Below are 17,852 nucleotides of genomic sequence, written 5' to 3' on the forward strand. Positions count from 1 at the left end.
ATACCTTCTGAGACAGGACTGTAATAATTTATAACATTTAACATTTTCCCCTGTAACTTGGCTACTACCCATAACCACCTCCCATGTATATCCCTCTGTACTTTTATGAATTCCCAGGGAAGTTTGCTAGAAAAGTAGATTGCTACCCCTCTAACCGCAAAACCTGAAGATGCAAAAAAAGCTTTAGAAAAAGTCTTGGGTATAAAACGATTAGGTGAATTCGATTTCAAGTGCGTCTTCTGTAAAAACAAGACTTGGGGATTTAATGAAGATAACAATCTAATGAGAGCGCCATATTTCCTTTTGTTTATAATCCATTAGTGTTGACTGATAGGATCTTACATTTACTGGTTTCCATAATTAGCCCTTGCTTGTGCATTTCCTATACTTTCTGAACCTTCTGCTCGTGCACTTTTTCCTGCTGTGCCTCGCTTCCCTCCCCAGAACAAAAAATACCCACCCCTTGAAATGTGGAAAGAACCCTGCCACCCACGCTTTCCACATTTCACCCCTCCCATCAGACTTCCTGGGTGTCATGAAATTACACGCTTAGTGACCCCGCAAACCCCTGACCCCCCGGCAATCTAAAAAAAAATTCATCTAAGTGTATGCCAGAGTCAATACGCTAAATAAGATGGGACCCATTTTTAATTTACCAAAAGGATGATCTAAATAAGAACCAATGGCAACAATACTCTTAATAACAATCAACAGTTGCCTATCCGTCAATACATTTCCTAGCCAGCCCAACTTGTATCTCTGTGGAGGGCACCCTTAATATTGCCATTGCTACTGATAACTCTCTATATATATCAATATTCTTGTGCTAGACCCTGCTGAAATCTCTTTTAGCAAGGCCTGTGCTTCTTCAAGGTCTAAAAACATAGAAAACTTTCCTTTGACTAAAACTCTTAGTTTTGACTGCTGAGCGATTGATGGTTGCGCGCCATGGGCGTTAAACAAATGCAAGATTTTAACAAATTATTTTCTCCTGCGTGCCGCGGCAGCAGTCATGTCAGAGAATATGCGACACTTGTTAGTCCCATTCACAGAAAACTGTCTCTGCTGAATCGCTCTTGTCAGAATTCTTTCCTTGATAAGAAAGTCCGCGAAATTCAGCAGAATTGTTCTAGGTATCGTAGAATTAGAAAAAGGTTGCGCTGAACCTCGGTGAGCTCGTTTAATAGTAAAGTCGCCCTCAAACTCAGGCAGAACATTCTATTTAATAAATGTATTTACCTATTGGAGGGGTTGAGAGCCTTCTATCCCTTCTGGAACACCAACAATCCAGAGCTTAGACCTCCGAGAATGATTCTCAAGTTCCTTCAGTTTATTCTCGAGATAGTTTCTCTTTTTAGCCACCTCTTTTACCTCTCCCATGGCCGCATTCATTTGATCCTCCAATACGGATATTCTGGCCTCTGCCTCCTGCAATCTAATGGGAAAACCAGACATTACTTCTTCAATTTTTCCCAATCTTTGATACAGGGCAGCGATTTTCATTTCTTGCTCTTTTTTTCATTTCTCGTATCTCTCCCAAGATTAGATTCAATATGTGTCTGATGTCTAACTGATAAACCCCCAAAGTCTCCATGTTTTGGCTGGATTTACTTAGCAAATCATCAGTGCCGATCCTCATGCTGTCCACCTTTGGACCTACCTGTACTAATGCAGCTTCTGGCAATTCCTGCCCTTGAGGTCCTGATTGAGATTGTAGTTGGGATTGTTGACAAGTCTGTGGTGACATCGAGTTTGCAGATGTTTCAATCAAGTTCTTTTAAACTTTATCTGCCGATGTAATCTTTTCTGTTGCACTCAAGGAGGCAGAAAGCGTACATGGCGCTGCTATAGCTTGCACTGGAGTTGGATCCTGCTGTTGCTGTTGGACTCCTAAATGCTCGTTATGAACATTTTGCTGCATCGCAGCCTGATCTTTAGGAGCCGATGATCCCGGTGAAACCGGTCTTGTCTCCAGCAATGGAGTGATGGGCGATATTAAAGCTGAGCCCGAGATCAGTGAATAGGGTAGGGAGGAGGATTGTGGGTGTGGAAGTTGTAGAGGTTGTGAGGTAATTTTCTTTATAAACATTGGAAATTTTTTCACTTCTTTTGCACCTTTCTTCAGGACGCCTTGAACTGGGCTAGTTGATAGAGCGACTGCTTCTATCTGTTCCGATGTAGCGCTCTCCTGGTCAGCCACTGATTCAACTGGTTCGGGTTGTCCCTGTCCTTCACGCTGGGGTGAGGCTAAGGTGGGGGAGGGTTCATCCTCTGAACTCTCAAGAGTGCTGTCAAGACCGGGGGAGGTAGGGTTGTTATCCTTGCCTTTATCCTTGGCGGCCCGCAGTACAGCTTTTTTTTGCCAGTGCTTGGCGTGTTTTTGCTTTAAGGTAAGCTGCAGCATCTGCTTTGCTGGGTTTACTAGCAGCATTCCATCCTTCTGGGGCTTGCCCATTTTCCCCTACTTGTCAAGAAGTGTACCTGAATTCCTTTGAATCCGTGGGAGCAGACACCCGAAGGAGCTTTCTAAGAAGAGAATCTCCCAATTCCCAAACACCCCTGGACCCAGAGAACTCTAAGTCCAGGAACGAGGGGGAAAAGGGAAGTGGATAAACAAAGAGAGACTGTCACACAAGGTCCTTCTATTCTTCTTCAAACAGGTAGTATCACGCCTGCAACAGTAAGCAAATCATTACTACAGTTCCAACACAATTCTGATTCTCTTACACTCAACTACCTTTCAAAAGTGTACCTGTTTGTGTGTGGACATTGCCCCTCTCTGTAGTTGACCTTAATGTTTTTCACAATTAGTTTTCCATGAAGGATTCTGCATTCAGAGGAGCAGCGAATTCCAAAAGTATGCAAGTACTCCATACACTTGAAGAATAAGGTGGTATAATATTGTATCATTCATATGCATATAAAGTATACCCTACTATACTGGACGTCTTCAATTCTCCTGAATACTTTCACTGAGCTTAGTTCAGAAGTTCGAGGAGAATAACTATGTACATGAAGCAGTGTTTACTTTTGCCACCATAAATTCTCTGGATACTGCGGCAAGACCGGAGACACTGTGACACCAAATTGAGGAGATAGTCTCTATGACACAAAGCTGCTGAATTCAGGAAAGGACGGTTTTTAACAAGAGATGCTTCTTACCGCCTGCATGAAGGTTCAACTTCACAGATAATTGATTCTCTTCCTACCGGAAATTCAAATAGGCAAGGAATCTTCACGGAATCGCTGGAACTCAGGAACAAGAGGAAAACTCCCTGTTAAGAAGCGCAGAGAGAATGGAAATGATAACTGTGAAAACCTCTGAAGGAATTCCAGTTCCGAAGGACTCGAAACAGGAACAGAAGCAGTTCTAAGGACGCGCCAGAAAATGACTGTTGAAGTGCGCCGCGTGAAAAACGCGAGCGCACGAAATGGCCGACAGAAACTTTTAGACTAGAACACCTATGTTCTAGAACGGTGGCACAATCATGAAGTGAATCAGTGGGATGACTTGCATCTGAATCGCGCTACTCTCTGTCTCCAGTTGCAAGCAGAGAGCGAAAATGCGAACCTAGAGCTGACTTTATATAAAGGATTTGAGACAGTGCTACCTGTAACCAACTGGGATCTGACACTACTGCACCTTTATCTTCAATATGCTGTAAATCTTCTGTACTTCTGCCGCTGCCCCTGTAATCTCTTTTTCACTTCAATCTGGCACTAGATTGCCATTAAATTGCTTATTAAATTGCCAGGGATTTAAAAAAAAATTCCTTTCTTAATCGCAAGCGTCCTCCCACAGCCTCCTCACCTCATGTCCTGTCTCTTTTAATCTGGTTTTGTCTCATGTATGCCAGCGTAAAACTGCCTCACGCATCCGCCCGCTGCTAGCATGAGAGCGGCCACAGAGGGGAGAAAAGCCTGAACCATGATGCACAGCAAGTCTCGGAAGGACTGCGTACACGCCAAACTCCCCGCTGCTACCTCGGCCGCGAAACCACTTCGAGTCCGGGAGGCGTCCCGAACCTCGGCGCCCCTCGCGTTCTCAACACGCCATATCTCCACGCCGCCAGAAGAAAATCACCGGAATCGCCCTCTCCGGGAGCAGCATGCAGAGTAGCACCAGATGCGCACCGCCATTGCCTGGGGGGCGGGGTCTCAGGTCACCCGCGGCTACACGGAGGCATGGTACTCCATAGCCAGCATCCCCAGAGGGCATAAGGTTGCCTAGACACTGTACATGATGAAAAGCTTTCAGCATATACCTACAACTATTTGGGCCCAAGGGAAGTGTCATCACCTACATCAGGTTTACTAAGCCTACTTTCTCTCTGTTCCTACCTATTCTGCAGAGCTATTAGTTGTCAGCAGGACCTTGAAGTCGACATTGGTTTCATCCGCTGGCTTGAGAATGTCTTAGGGTTAACTGGGGGAGGTTGCACTCAGAAATCGCACAATCAAACCCCAAAGTGCCAGCCTTTGAATTTCAGTCTTCTGTCTGCAGCTTTTGTTTGCCTGCTGGAGCCCCTACCTCATATCTGTGTGCTCCCTTGGTGCTGGGAAAATCTAACTGCAACTGGTAGTTTGAAAGTTAAAGGTCCTGTTAAATACTTTGTTCCCTTTTACTGGAATCCCCCTAAATGGCCTTTACTGGAATCCTAATGAATGAGAAAAGGATTAACTTTATTCTCTCAGTAGTAGTCCTTTGTGGTAGTGTACTACTCTGACTCTCATCCTCTTTTTCCAGCACTGGACCTGGCCCCACCCCTCCCCTTTGACTGACTATTTGCTTGCCAAACTTTAGGCAGGAACTGTGTTTTACATTTTGGAGATGGGTATGCTAAAAGTTCATGTGGTCAGGAGAGGTTTCAAAGGAAGTTCATTGAAACCTTGTAAAGCTCTTACACGTTCTTGAACAGTAGCCCAGACTTTAGTCAGTACTGATGTAAAGATATGAATGCCTATGAAGTCTTGGATTGGTCTGCCCTCAAATAGTTACTAGGTGAGTAAGCTCCAATGCAGAATGTGCCTAGGAGATGTCTCCCGATCTCTAGGGATGTATCCCCTTTGATCCAATCATTTTCCTGTGCTTCTCTGACTTTGCTGAAGTTGGGACGATTGAGCACTTAGAGCTTGAAGATATCAAGACATGCTGGGCTATGGAGCAATACAAGGCTTGGACTTATAGAATGGAGAAGCTTAAGTAAAAGTGTAAAAATAAGAAATATAAGCAAAGGGAGAGGCGAGAGCAGTGATCTTGGAAGGTGGATGAAATGGAAAAGGAAGAGCCAAGGTTTTTACTAGGGCTCTTAAACAAGAGAAATTAGCAGAAAAAGAATTAAAAGCTGAAGAAGGTAGCTTTGGAGGAGGCGGTGGTTAATCCTGCTTCCCAGTACTCTTGTGTCTCTTCCAACTCTAAGGGTTCTGAGCAGGGTCCTAAGGAAAAGACACCGGTGTACTTCATACCTCACAGTGTTCCACGGTGGCTGGACACTTTTAAGCTGGTTTGCAAGTCTCAGAGCCAAATTTGTGACTCTTCTGAGTTTTCCCCTCAGTGTGGAAGTGAAGCTATTATACAATGTCATGACATTGTGCATTTCCATTAAGAGCTGATAAAAGAGGCCGCTATTAGGAAGTTTGGGCCCCTTCCCCCACTGTACTGTCCCAATGTTAAAGATGCCAGGAAGCGCAATGGTGTCTTTTAGAAGATATAGATGCAATTGGATGGAATGAGTGAAAGTAATTAATGTGAAGGATTTTCAGCCCTCATATGATTGGATTGTTGCTGTGAAAATTATGTAGGAGTCTCAGGAACATCTCAAACGATATGTGTCTGACCAGACATAAACGCATTACACACTTCCTGTTGGTGTGGTAAATAAATGGATTTTGAACAGAATAAAGATGGGCTGGATCAGTCATATACCATACCCTAGGGAGACAGATCTTCTTTCTTAAAGGCCAGAAAATGAATTGACCGAACCCCAGTGGTTCCCATGTCTCTCAGTCTCACATAGGTAATGTATCCCACCCACCACTTGTAGTGAAGAGCGTGTGGCGTCATAGTGAGTGTCACATCATTAGGAACTGCAAGGTGAAGTTTTCGAAACCAGCATCTCCTGATATTAGCTATTGTTCTGCGAGGGGGTGCAGGGATGTGCACCAGTGAGTATCAAGTTGAACTTATTCTTCTCCCTGTGGATATCCTGAAAACAGACCTTTGAAGCACATTCATTCAAATTAAGTGGGCTTTTAAAGCAGGTGTCTATGGGAGCTAGGTTCCTGCTGTGAGGGATATTACTACCTATAGGATTATGGTTGAGTAGACATTTCTCAAATCAGATGAAATTATCAAAATCATTTTTGGGTCTAAGAGCTCAAGTGGCTGTTGGTGAAGATAAGGTCCACCTTCTTGGTTGAGTGGAGATTGAGGTTATTGACAAGACTACCAGAGTCAATATGGAAGTGTTCAAGATAAGCAGAGCATGGCAGGCCTGCTGGGAAAGTGATTTTTGTAGACCAACAATAGTGCCTGTGCCTGAAGTCTATATGGAAGGACTGGATGATATATTCTGTGCTTACCAGAGCACCTCTAAATATCAGCTTCCAAGAAAGTCTGAGATCCTATCAAAGAAGAAGACTGAAAAGGGTAGGAATTTTGGAAGGCAAGTCAGTCTACCTTACTCTTGTGGTTTTCCATAAGTTAGCAGGGTATGCCTACTTGTGGGTCCCTTGCTCACTTTGCCAGTGAATTCAAGCTAGCCTGGCTGATGAAGGGTGTTAGCCCGAAACCGGTCACAGGATGCTTGTTTCCAGTCTAGGGAAGACCTGGCTTGGCAGTTCGGGCTGGACTGTTCCCATAAGGAACAGGGTCAAAACTGATTTGCATATAGCTGGGTCTGAACTGGGGTGGCAAAGTGAGCTAAAGAACATTGATTAACCGCCGCAGCGCTAAGGGGCGGGGGGGGCCGCGCGGCGCTCCGACGCTGGTGACGGAACTGCTCCGTCACGCCCCTCGGGTGGGCTGTGCTTGTGACGGAGCGGTTCCGTCACGGCCCCGCCCGCTCAATGGAACGCACCGCGCAGGTGCGCAATCAGCGCAGGCGAGCGGGCCGTGATGGAACCGCTCCGTCACCAGCACAGCCCACCCGAGGGGCGTGACGGAGTGGTTCCGTCACCAGCGTGGGAGGGGTTAATTCTACCCAGATCTGTGACTGGGGTGAGTGTCTGAAAAGCTTCAGCGTTCTGTCCATCATCTCCTTGTGTTTGTTTCGTTTGCCGTAAGTTGGCAGGGTATGCCTCGACATCGGTCCCTTGCTCATTTTGCCACTGGATTTAAGTTAACCTGACTGATGGGGGGTGTTACCCAGAAACCGGTTCCAGGATGCTTGTTTTCAGTCCAGAGAAGGCCTGGCTTGGCAGTTTGGACTGGACTGTTCCCATAAGGAACAGGGTCAAGACTGATTTGCATATAGCTGGATCTGAACTGGGGTTCAACCCAGATTTGTGTCTGGGGGTTAGTGTCTGAAAAGTTTCAGTGCTCCGTTCATAATCTCCTTGTATTTGCTTTGTTCGCGCTAAGTTGGCAGGGTATGCCCAGACGTGGGTCCCTAGCTCACTTTGCCACCGGATTCAAGTTAGCCTGGCTGATGAGGGGTGTTACCCCGAAACCGGTCGCATAATGCTTGTTTCTGGTCCTGGGAAGACCTGGCTTGGCAGTTCGGGCTGGATTGTTCCCATAATGAACAGGATCAAGACTGATTTGCTTATAGCTGGGTCTGAACTGGGGTGGAGAAGGGAACTCGAGAACGATGATGGATTCAACCAAGATCTGTGACTGGGGGTGAGTGTCTGAAAGTTTTCAGAGCTCAGTCCATCATCTCCTCATCCATCATCTCCTTGTGTTTGCTTTGTTCACCCTAAGTTGTTGGGGTATGCCCAGAAGTGGCTCCCTTGCTAACTGTGCCACTTTATTAAAAGCTAGCCTGGCTGATGAGGTTTGATACACCAAAACCAGTCCCAGGATGTTTGTTTCCCATCCAGGGAAGACCTGGCTTGGCAGTTCGGGCTGGACTCTTCCCATAAGGAGCAGGGTCAAGACTGATTTGCATATAGCTGGGTCTGAACTGGGGTGGTGAAGTGAGCTAAAAAATGATGATGGATTCAACCCAGATCTGTGACAGAGGGTGACTATTTGAAAAGCTTCAGCATTCTGTCCATCATCTCCTTGTGTTTGCTTTCCATAAGTTAGACCAGGACTTGGTCTCCTTTAGAGTGGTTGGTAAGACTAGCATGGCTTGTAAAGATAGCCTTCTGTATTGCAAGTCTCCTGACCCATATACAGGAATAAGTAAGAGGCTGATAATCCATTAAGCTTACTGGAATTTCCTATTGAAGCTAGCCCAAAAGGTACCCTTAGTGGGGCATCTGAGCATTAAGAAAACTAAGCATCATCTCTCACTGCTCTTCTTCAATTCAGAAATAGATCAAGAGATGGAGTGATTCTCTAAGAACTATCTTGTTTGTCAAGCTAGCAACAAGTGAAGAGTACAGATTGGCACCACTGCATTTTTTAATTTGGTGTAATCACCTGTAACTTTAAAACCCCTTATCCTTAGACATTTATTATGTATTGGTACTCGTGGACCATGCCCACAAGGCATCCTGGATACGTGCTTCATAAGAGGAAGTAGGATCTTCTCTCACCATGGCTTCTGTGCGTCTGGTGGGAGATACTGCAAAAAAGCTTGGCGTTTAGCTCATTTGAAATCCTTTATGTGTATCCTGTCCGAGGCCCCCTGAATTTGGTCAAGGGGAACTGGCAGAGCCCCTACCCACAACGTGCAAGACTAAGTTCTAGCCTTGCATCAATGATTAGCCCAACTCATGAACATTTGAACAGCAACATTTAGTCAACGTCAAGAACTTATAAAAAATAGTATGACCAGAAAGCTAGAGGGGAGTGGGGGGTGTCTTGTAGTTTGGTTCATGAAACCTTAGAGCTCTTGAGTAAAAGGGGTGAAGTCCCTACACAGTGGTGAAGAAACTAAGGTATGCAGAACACCAGGTGTTCTAGCCAACAAAACTGCACCGTCGGCGTATAACAATGCCGATACAGCAGAGTTGTCCATTTTTGGCACATCCCCAGTAGAGCTCGATAGATGGACTGTCAGATTGTTAACATACAAGATAAAAAGCAGGGGCTCCAACACGCACCCCTGGCGTACCCCACTAACTACTGGAATTCATAAATGCTCTTAAGTAATACCTTTGCATAGACCTTTGTTAAAAGACGCAGTCTAATAAAAGGCACATTCAGGCTTCTGAAATCTGTGTAGCTGAAAAAATGAAAGGATTGCTAGGAGGGGAGAGCCGCCGCATATCAACCAGTGGTGAGATTTGGGAATTAGTGTGGAAGAATCCCCTCAGCCTTCCTGCCATTTGCTGTTTATTCAGGGATAGTAGCATGCTGTGTAAAGCTGTCAGCGCAGCTCCTGCGGTCTTTGTGACCCACTTTCTTCCTCTGATTTTGATGAGTGTTCATCTTTGTTCCTAACCTTGTGTGAACTTATTGAGCTCACTAAGCTTCCTTCTGCCTGATGCTCGCACACATCACATTCCCTGTGGCCCTTGAATAATTCTATTAAATGATTTTACATTTTGTTTGCTGCTTGTGTTACTCTGCCTTAGTCTTAGTTAACTCAGTATTCAAGGTAAACATTTATTCTTATTTTAAGCAAGAAAAGAGGGTTGATTTTTTGGACGGAAAAAAGGTAGATGAATTACTGGCTGATGTTTTTCTGAAAAGAACACTAGAGCTGTTGACACTACCTTGCTGGATGTTCAGTAAACCTTGTTCCAATCGAAGCATGTATTAATTGTTGTAATGATTGCAGGGTCAGTGCATCCTGAGTGAAGTGGCATGTTATTGTGCCTATAGTCCAAGCACCCGATGCCCAGAGTTCCCCATCGCAGCATCTCTTACTAGTGGTGCCGTCTCCTCATATCTCTTTGCATTTGACTGGTGTTATTAATTACAGGACGCAGCATATCTTTATCTACTTTTTAATTTCAGAAGCCTTATGTTCTATCCAATAGTCACATTAACACAATAATTAGTTATGGGGTGTTAATGAATATTTGATAGAATTAATGGTGTTTCCCTATTATTTGCAAGTCAAATTATGTTGAATGGGAATTTGCTATATTAATTTCAATGTAATATTTGCTTGCTTCAGGGACCACTTGTGCACCAACCGTGGAGCAGTCAGCCTGTGTAAAACCTGGCAAAAGTGATTAGCCAAGAGCCTATCAACGGTACAAAAAAACTTTTGAGAAGAACATATCGACAGGGACATCTTTTTGTAGCACAAGTTTTGCAAGTACATGTACGTGTAAGTTCTGTAGGTAGAGGCTTTAGAAATTTCATAGGTTTTAGCACCCCATCAATATCTTCCCAACCTAATTCACCCAGATATTTCTTTACATGAATGATCCAAAACATTTACACTTCTTTTGATAAAGTAGTACACTCTTTTAATGTGTCCGCAAACAGAATATGACATCGGTGGAAGGTCACTTAGAGGGATTGATTTCCTGAACTCACTGTATCAAAGATTGTCAAATGTGTGACAGTCAGAATTTGTTTTCCACACAAGCACAAGGTATTTGTATACATCTTTAAAGAAACATTCTTCTTCTGTCTCAGCACATAATTTTGGAAACTTCACAGGTTCAGCAGTTAAAGCTCCAAGCTTTATTCAATTTTGCTTATAGTGTTATCAGCCGTAAGAATATGTGACTTGATAAGAACACTGGGCATCTCTGGGTCAAGCTTCTTTGATTGAATATGAAGGAGGATTAAGTGTTTTTTTTTACCTGTTCCATAAAGCATCCATAACTCTGACAATCCTTGACTTATGAGCATTGCAACAAATCTAAGTAGCACAATAATAACATCTGTGTCATTTGACAGCACAGTAACTCGATTGGAACCATTCAACATGTGGCACAACACGAAGGGCAGCTTCCTCCAATTTGCTTTTAAGTTTTTGAAAAATATGGCCTGTATCTTTTGAATATATCTCTGTAGGCACCAACTCCTCATTGACAATCATTCCACTTGCAATAATTGGAAATTCAGTATTCACTGAAGCATCAGCAATGTTTTCGCGAGATAACATCTTCAAGTTCATCTGTTCGATGTTGATTACCAGAATTTATCAAGTTGCACAGGTGTCGAATTTTTGATGCAGGGAAAGTCTTTTATTCCACTTGTAGACATTGTAGAGTTTTGCATGGATAAAATCTTGACAATTTGCAATTGGGACCTATAGTCCACAACAATAGCAGTTTTCAATGAGGACACCTTTTCCTTTTGAAATTCTTCAGGTGAAAGGTTTCTTTTTTGTAGCTCTTGTACGAGTTTGAGCTTCACTGGTTTGGTTGCAGCATCTCCAACAAATAATGCATTTTTGGGAAACAAAATCATGCTACAGAATGTTCTTGATAAATTTGCAACTTTCTTTTGCTACATCCATCTCTCTATGTGCTTGTGAAAGTTGTTTTTTTGGTGACCTGTTTTGTAGTGGCTGGTTGGGCGAACCTCTTACTATGTCAATTAAGGCATGGAAATCTCGCTTTAGTGATTATGTCAAACAGCTTTTTCTGTTTCAATGCAAATCCCTTCTGCTTCAGTTCTGCCTATAGTTTCGATCCATGTTCCAGGACATCTAGTAGATGTTTTTTTATATAGTTATTCACATATTGTTTGGCCACAAAGTTGTGTAGTCGCACAGGCTCAGTCATTTCAAAGGGGTTACCTTGCTGCTGCATTAAATGAAGAAGGCTGTCAACACGTTAAAATGTTCCCTTCTCTTTTGCGCAGGTTCATGGTGAGGAACAGTATCACAATGGTCCATTCATTTTTAATTTGTCAGCTCTGTGAAAACAGAAAGGACTTCATGGTAAACTAGCTGCCGTTGAGCATCATATTCACTTTTACGTATTTGACTAACAATTCCCTTGGAGTTTTTCTGTGATCTCTGGATGGTCTGTTCCAGTTTCATATCTGGAGCCACAGTATTGAACCATCCCTCTCTATCTTTCACAACAAAATGTCTTTGTATTAATTTTCTGTAGAGGTATGGTTTTTCCACCTCTAGCTTCTTCACTCTTTCCAAAGACCAGGACCCATATCTCAGGTAGTTTATGCAATCAAATTCACGAAATACAGTAATCAGTACCTCTACAGTCTTCACATGAAGCTCCCAATCACCTTCCCGATCAGCATGTACCAAGTTTTTCACTAGAGCTATCATGTGTGAAACATTTCCCCAGTACTTGGAAAGTTCTGATTTTTCTTCACATTCTTTGACAAGCTCTACGAACTTGGCTTTCAGGGTTTCTGGTTTTGAAGTGACTGTATTGAATATTGCCTGATTTTGCATTATGTCTTTTGAATGAAGTGCTTCCTGTGCCTTTTTCACATCTGAAATAAGATATGCAAAACCTAATTCGTCATTCTTGTTCCAGAAAGCATTCCAGCGCAATGTTTTATAGCTTCAGATAGGATGCGCATACCTCGAAACGAACGATCATAATGAGTTCCACTCAATACTGACTGGACAAATTTGCTTCTAAAGATTTCAGCCTCAACAAATGCATTGTCTATGCCACAGTAACTGAGATAGCTTCCTGCACACTGCAACACAAATTTTGTCATGTGGAAAATGCCCATCATTGGATAAAGAACATAAAAAGTTACTGGATTGCTCATAAAATTGGCAGCTACAATACAGAAAACACCTTCATTGCAGAAAATTGGACGGATAGGCTGGTTTTCAAGAATAGCATGCACACTTTGCAAATTCTTTAGAGCTGTGTATACTGTTGCATAGTTCCTGACTGGAGCTGGTATTAATTATAAAAACCCAACCTTCTTCAGTGGGGTGGTATGCTTGGAGATCAAAGCATGAATTCGAGCCCAGGGAGGAACAGGCTTTGCTTCATCCTTCAGTTTGCACCAATAAGCGGTATGATAAATTCAGTTAAATCAGCTTTGCAGACCGCAGTTTCCGGTAGAAGAAGATCCATGTCCTCAGCCACTTTGAAACTTTCCGGTAGACTCGAATGTGTATAAGGCTTGTAGTGATTTTGCACACGTTGGCAAGGCAGTTGGGATATAAGTCTGCTGCTTTGTTTCTTTATACCTACAGCTGATACTGCTTTGATTCTAGCAGCTACTTCATTGGTACAGTTTTGAAAAAGAATCACAGCCATATCATGTCTGCTGGATGTTCCAGACATAAAAGAGCTGTCTTAAAAATTAACATTATCAAGAGCAGCAGTTATAAATCTTTTCCTGTTATAGTGACTTGGAAGTGGACTGCTGTCAGATTCACAAGTTTTACACCATGAGTTGCTAACAAGTCCCTGCTCCCTACTATGTCACAATAACTTGCTGATACAGCAATCCTATTGATTGAAGTGAATAGCTCTCTACTTTTGCACTTGTCATAGATTGTGTGGGCAGTCATGATGTATAGCTGAGTTTTCTTTTTGCGGTGATGTCATTCGTATAAAAAATTTTGGAAAAGCCGGTACATTTGCACAGCATAAGCCTGTTGGTTCATGGGACTGTCTTCCACTTCTTTGCTTATATCTTCTAAGCCATCACCAATGTTGTCCGCTTCTGTTACAAACTCAAGTGTATTCGTTTTGTGTTGCTGATATTAAACAATGATGTAAAAAATGTTGAGACAACATCAGGCATTCTTGTTGACTCCCATGATTTTTAGGGCTGTGGGGCATCAAAAAATATGTCATTAAGTTCAAAATCTAAATCTTTCAGTATGTTTCTTAAAATGGTTCCTGCTGATTTTACTGCATTCTGTGATCATATTTTGGCAGCAAGAGGTTCAGAAGTCAAATCAACCGATAACACTAATAGTGGCTCACTCTTTTTGTTACACTGACAACAGCGAATCTGTCATTGTACATTCTCATCAAAAAATCCTTAATTCGATCATTATGGAGCAATACAGTTTCATCAATGTTAACCATAATTTCTCTGATGTCACGGAGTATGAACCTGTAGCCAGCACTCAAGTGGCTTTAAAACTTAATTTGCTTTTTCAAAGAGTGCAAACGTAACTGAAAGCTGGCGGTTATGTTGCTGCTGGGAGCTTGCTGTACATTCATATTTTCGAATGTATGCAATGCATGTAGTTCAGATGGGTATACCAATCCACTGCAAGTGCTTTCAACTCACTGTTTAGATCAGCTACTCTGTTAAAAACTTCATCTTGGAAGAAACTAGCCGCAGATAAAAACATGTTTGCCCTCTGAGACTCACACAATCTGTACTTTGTTATTTTGTCAATGCCTTTGGCCTTTGTTCTGACTAAACCACATATAACACATTGAATATCCTCTGCTTTCTGATGAGTTGCTGGAGGTGGACACGGGGTAGCCATCGATCTTCTAAGTGGATGGGCTTTGCGCTTGGTTGCCGTCGCTTTCTCAGAAGACTCGGATTCTTGATGTGATTCACTGGTTACTGCAATTTGTTTGACAATTTTTTCCTAGGCTCTTTTTCTATTGTATACAACTTGTAGCACTTGGATTTACCATGATAAAATATTTGAACTTCTTCACCCATCAGTTTCAATGTTTTGTGAACTTCATCTTGCTGTATTTCTGCAGCATTTTGAACCTGTTTCTGTCCTGCTACAGTTGATGTTAGCTTTTCATTTGGATTAGTTTGGCATCCAGCACATTTTTCTTTGTTGAAGGAGTCCTCAGATTTTGTAGCTAGCATCACTGTGTCAAAAGGTAAAGATCCTCTGCTACTGCCTGCTTTGCACATGTTTACAAACTTGAATAAACGGAAAACCTGAAACAAAAACAATATTTGAATAAATTACCAATGATGGCCAAAACACATCATTATAGAGCTTCCAGTTTGGAAAATGGCCTTTATTAAAATAGTTATTTTCTGTCTCTATAAGACTATTAGACCAACAAAACCTATGTTTTGACACCAAAATGAAGTATATAGGTCTCATTGTTTCTGAAATATTACATCATCACTGTACCACATCTGCCATTTTAAAAAATGTGAGTTATAAAAATTCAGCCCTGATTAGCAATGTCTAGCTAAATTGCTTCTCGAATGATCCTAAAACACAAATTAAAAATAAAAATCTCTGGACTACAATTGTTTTTACAGATGTATATCAAGGGGCCAGGACTATTGAGCCTGATTTGATATTTTCCTTGTTGCTCACAATGAGACTCTTAATGTTCTTCTATCATTATTGTAGTCTGGTAGCCACTCACCCCAGCAATAAAACATAGAAGGAAAACGTGTTTTTCTTCCCTGGTTAAGGAGTTTATGCGTCAAGAGTACAGACATGTTAAAAGATTATTTTCAATGGTATCTTGTTCTGGTAACATTACCAGGGAAGAATACAGCATTCAAAAAGGGAGGGTGTGCAGACTACCAAACTGCTTCTACACAATGAAAGATTTTGTTTTCTTTATATGCCAAGGATCTTTGAAACCCAACAATGTGCATGCTGTTCCCGAATATGTTCTTGCACTGCAGACATGTTCCAGTCCTCTGTAAAGTATATTCATAGTTGCTGTAATGAATTTATTTCAGTGTCAGATTTCCCACTGGTCAATTTCCGCAATGGATGGGTAGTATGTAGAGTGATCATACAGGATTGCGCCTTTTGGCCAGGGCTCAGCAATATTCCTCCTAAAGACACTTGTAGATGTTTGGTTGAGTGCATTACCATTATTAAGTGGCCTTTCCAGTTGGTGCTTCTTAATCACCCTTCTGGGCCAATTTTTAGTATCATGTGTCAGTGAGGAAGAAGATCCCAAACTGTTAGGCTATTGTGTGGATTGGGACGTATATTCTTGTTCTAGGAGAACATTAAATAGAAATATAATAAGTAGCTGACAGATGGCTCTACAAAAAATACTATGTAAGGCACCTGGCTGAATTTTTAATAATTTAGTATGTATTGTCTGTGGAATTTGATGGTAATTGTTTCTGATAGGCTAAATCAATTTGCAGGAGTACAGAGCAGTATTATACTTGAGGTGATTCAGTGTCCCAATGTTACATTGGCAATCAAGAGGGGGATGCATTTGGTATGGGGGAGAAGTCTATGATGATGCATGCCACTGTAGTGATCATTGGGTGAGAGTTCTTTTACACAAATATTTTTACTAGGTGAATTTAGGGAGTTCTTAGTGCTAACATTAGTTAGTTGACTCCCTGTCTTGTTTGCTCTTTGTTTGATAGTCAACAGGTTTCAGTAAGACAGTTTAGGGTTGAAATTAGATAACTTTACTAGCATTAATATTTTTAAAATTGCTGCTGTTCGTCTTACAGAGTGTTTGGCTGTCTTCTTGATTCCTGTATCTTCTTTTACATTTCCAGTGCCTTGCTACTTGGGAGACATTCCTTTCATCTCAGACCAATGACCTACCACAGGAAGAAGATCCTGAAGATCTATCCTAAATATATACCAGGACTTTCCAAAGAATGTTTGTTTCCTGCAGTTCCTGATGACCAAAGAAGTGTTCTTAAAGTGTGGGGGACCAGTAGTATTAGCAACATTAAATTATCTTAGAAACCATGATCAAAGGAACACCTGCCATTTGGTAGTGTTGTTCCCGCTATGTGGCTTGATGTTTTTGTTCAGGCCGCCACCCGTAATCCGTTATTATGATTTATATGCCTTTTGTATTTACATAGTTCAGCATAATAGCTGAATTGATGATTAGTGTTTTTCTGAATATTTATAATTAGCTGATTACATATTTTACAAAGATGTAAAATGGGCACCAACATTTTAATAAATACTGTTTATTAAGCTTGTGGTTACGTTTTTTTAAACTTAGAGATAAAGGGTAGAGTCCAATCATCCTCAGAAAAGCTGAAAGGTAGGTAATTATTAATCAGAAATATGTATTTATAAATAAAACTGAAGTTCACGAAGGAAAGGACATGTATGTTTATTTTTTTAATGGCAGTCAAGAAACTTTCACAAGTAGAAAACACATTACTTAGGGTATGCATGTTGATTGCAATAAATGCTCGTGTGTTCCCTTTATGAGCACAGAAGTATTTCAAAGTCAGTCATATTGACACCAGGTACATTTGGCTATTATATCCACAGTAGTTGTACATTGCCTCATTTTTGCTCATCTTTCAGTACTAGATGTGTTCTGTTGAAGGAAACTAATCCTGATAGTCATTCTACTTTCAGAGTAAGATGAGTTTCAGCATTTTTGCAGCATCCAAGTCTCATCTCTAGATTGGACACAACTTTTGTAGGTTCCATAAACATGTATATCCCTGTGCTTGTGTCAATCTACTCACAATGTGCTCATTTAGGCTTGCATGGTGCGTGTGGCTTCATTATAAATCTATTCCACCACCACAGTAATGTGTGGTAGCTTGATCCTTCTGAGAAGAGTTGTGGTGAAAGCTTTCATCTAAGATTGACTGGACCAAATGTGGTACAGCTCACTGAGAAAGGTTAGATTCATGTTAGTTATAAGCCTTGATTTCAGAAAAAGGGGTGGGGACACCCTAGTTCAAGCCAGAAGGGTGGAGAGATGCTTCCCCTTGTTGGAAGAGGAGCTGGAAGGATACGACTTCCCTATTTAATACTAACAGACCAAAAAGTATCCCACCCTGTAACTGTATGTTTGCATGAGGCACTACTCTCGACAAGTGGTACACCGTCCACTTAGTGACAGGGAAGGAAAAAATTCCTTTTTGTTATATAACCCTCACACACTCTAGTAATGTCATTCTTCATCAT

The 17,852-nt window shown here is 41.9% G+C and overlaps 1 protein-coding gene across 3 annotated transcripts in view; it reads left to right on the forward strand.

Annotated features, from left to right (window-relative positions):
- The window catches only part of SNX7 (sorting nexin 7), a 202,003-nt gene extending 185,108 nt beyond the window's left edge, over window positions 1-16,895 (forward strand). For all 3 annotated transcript variants that reach the window (XM_078644235.1, XM_078644226.1, XM_078644244.1), the window contains exon 9: window positions 16,460-16,895. In XM_078644235.1, coding sequence (XP_078500361.1) covers window positions 16,460-16,540 — 81 coding nt within the window. In that variant the 3' untranslated portion in view covers window positions 16,541-16,895. The remainder of the gene's footprint in view (window positions 1-16,459) is intronic.
- Window positions 16,896-17,852: the final 957 nt, after the last annotated feature.

Source organism: Lissotriton helveticus, chromosome 1_1 (genome assembly GCF_964261635.1).
Source record: "Lissotriton helveticus chromosome 1_1, aLisHel1.1, whole genome shotgun sequence".
Taxonomy (NCBI): Eukaryota; Metazoa; Chordata; class Amphibia; order Caudata; family Salamandridae; genus Lissotriton; species Lissotriton helveticus.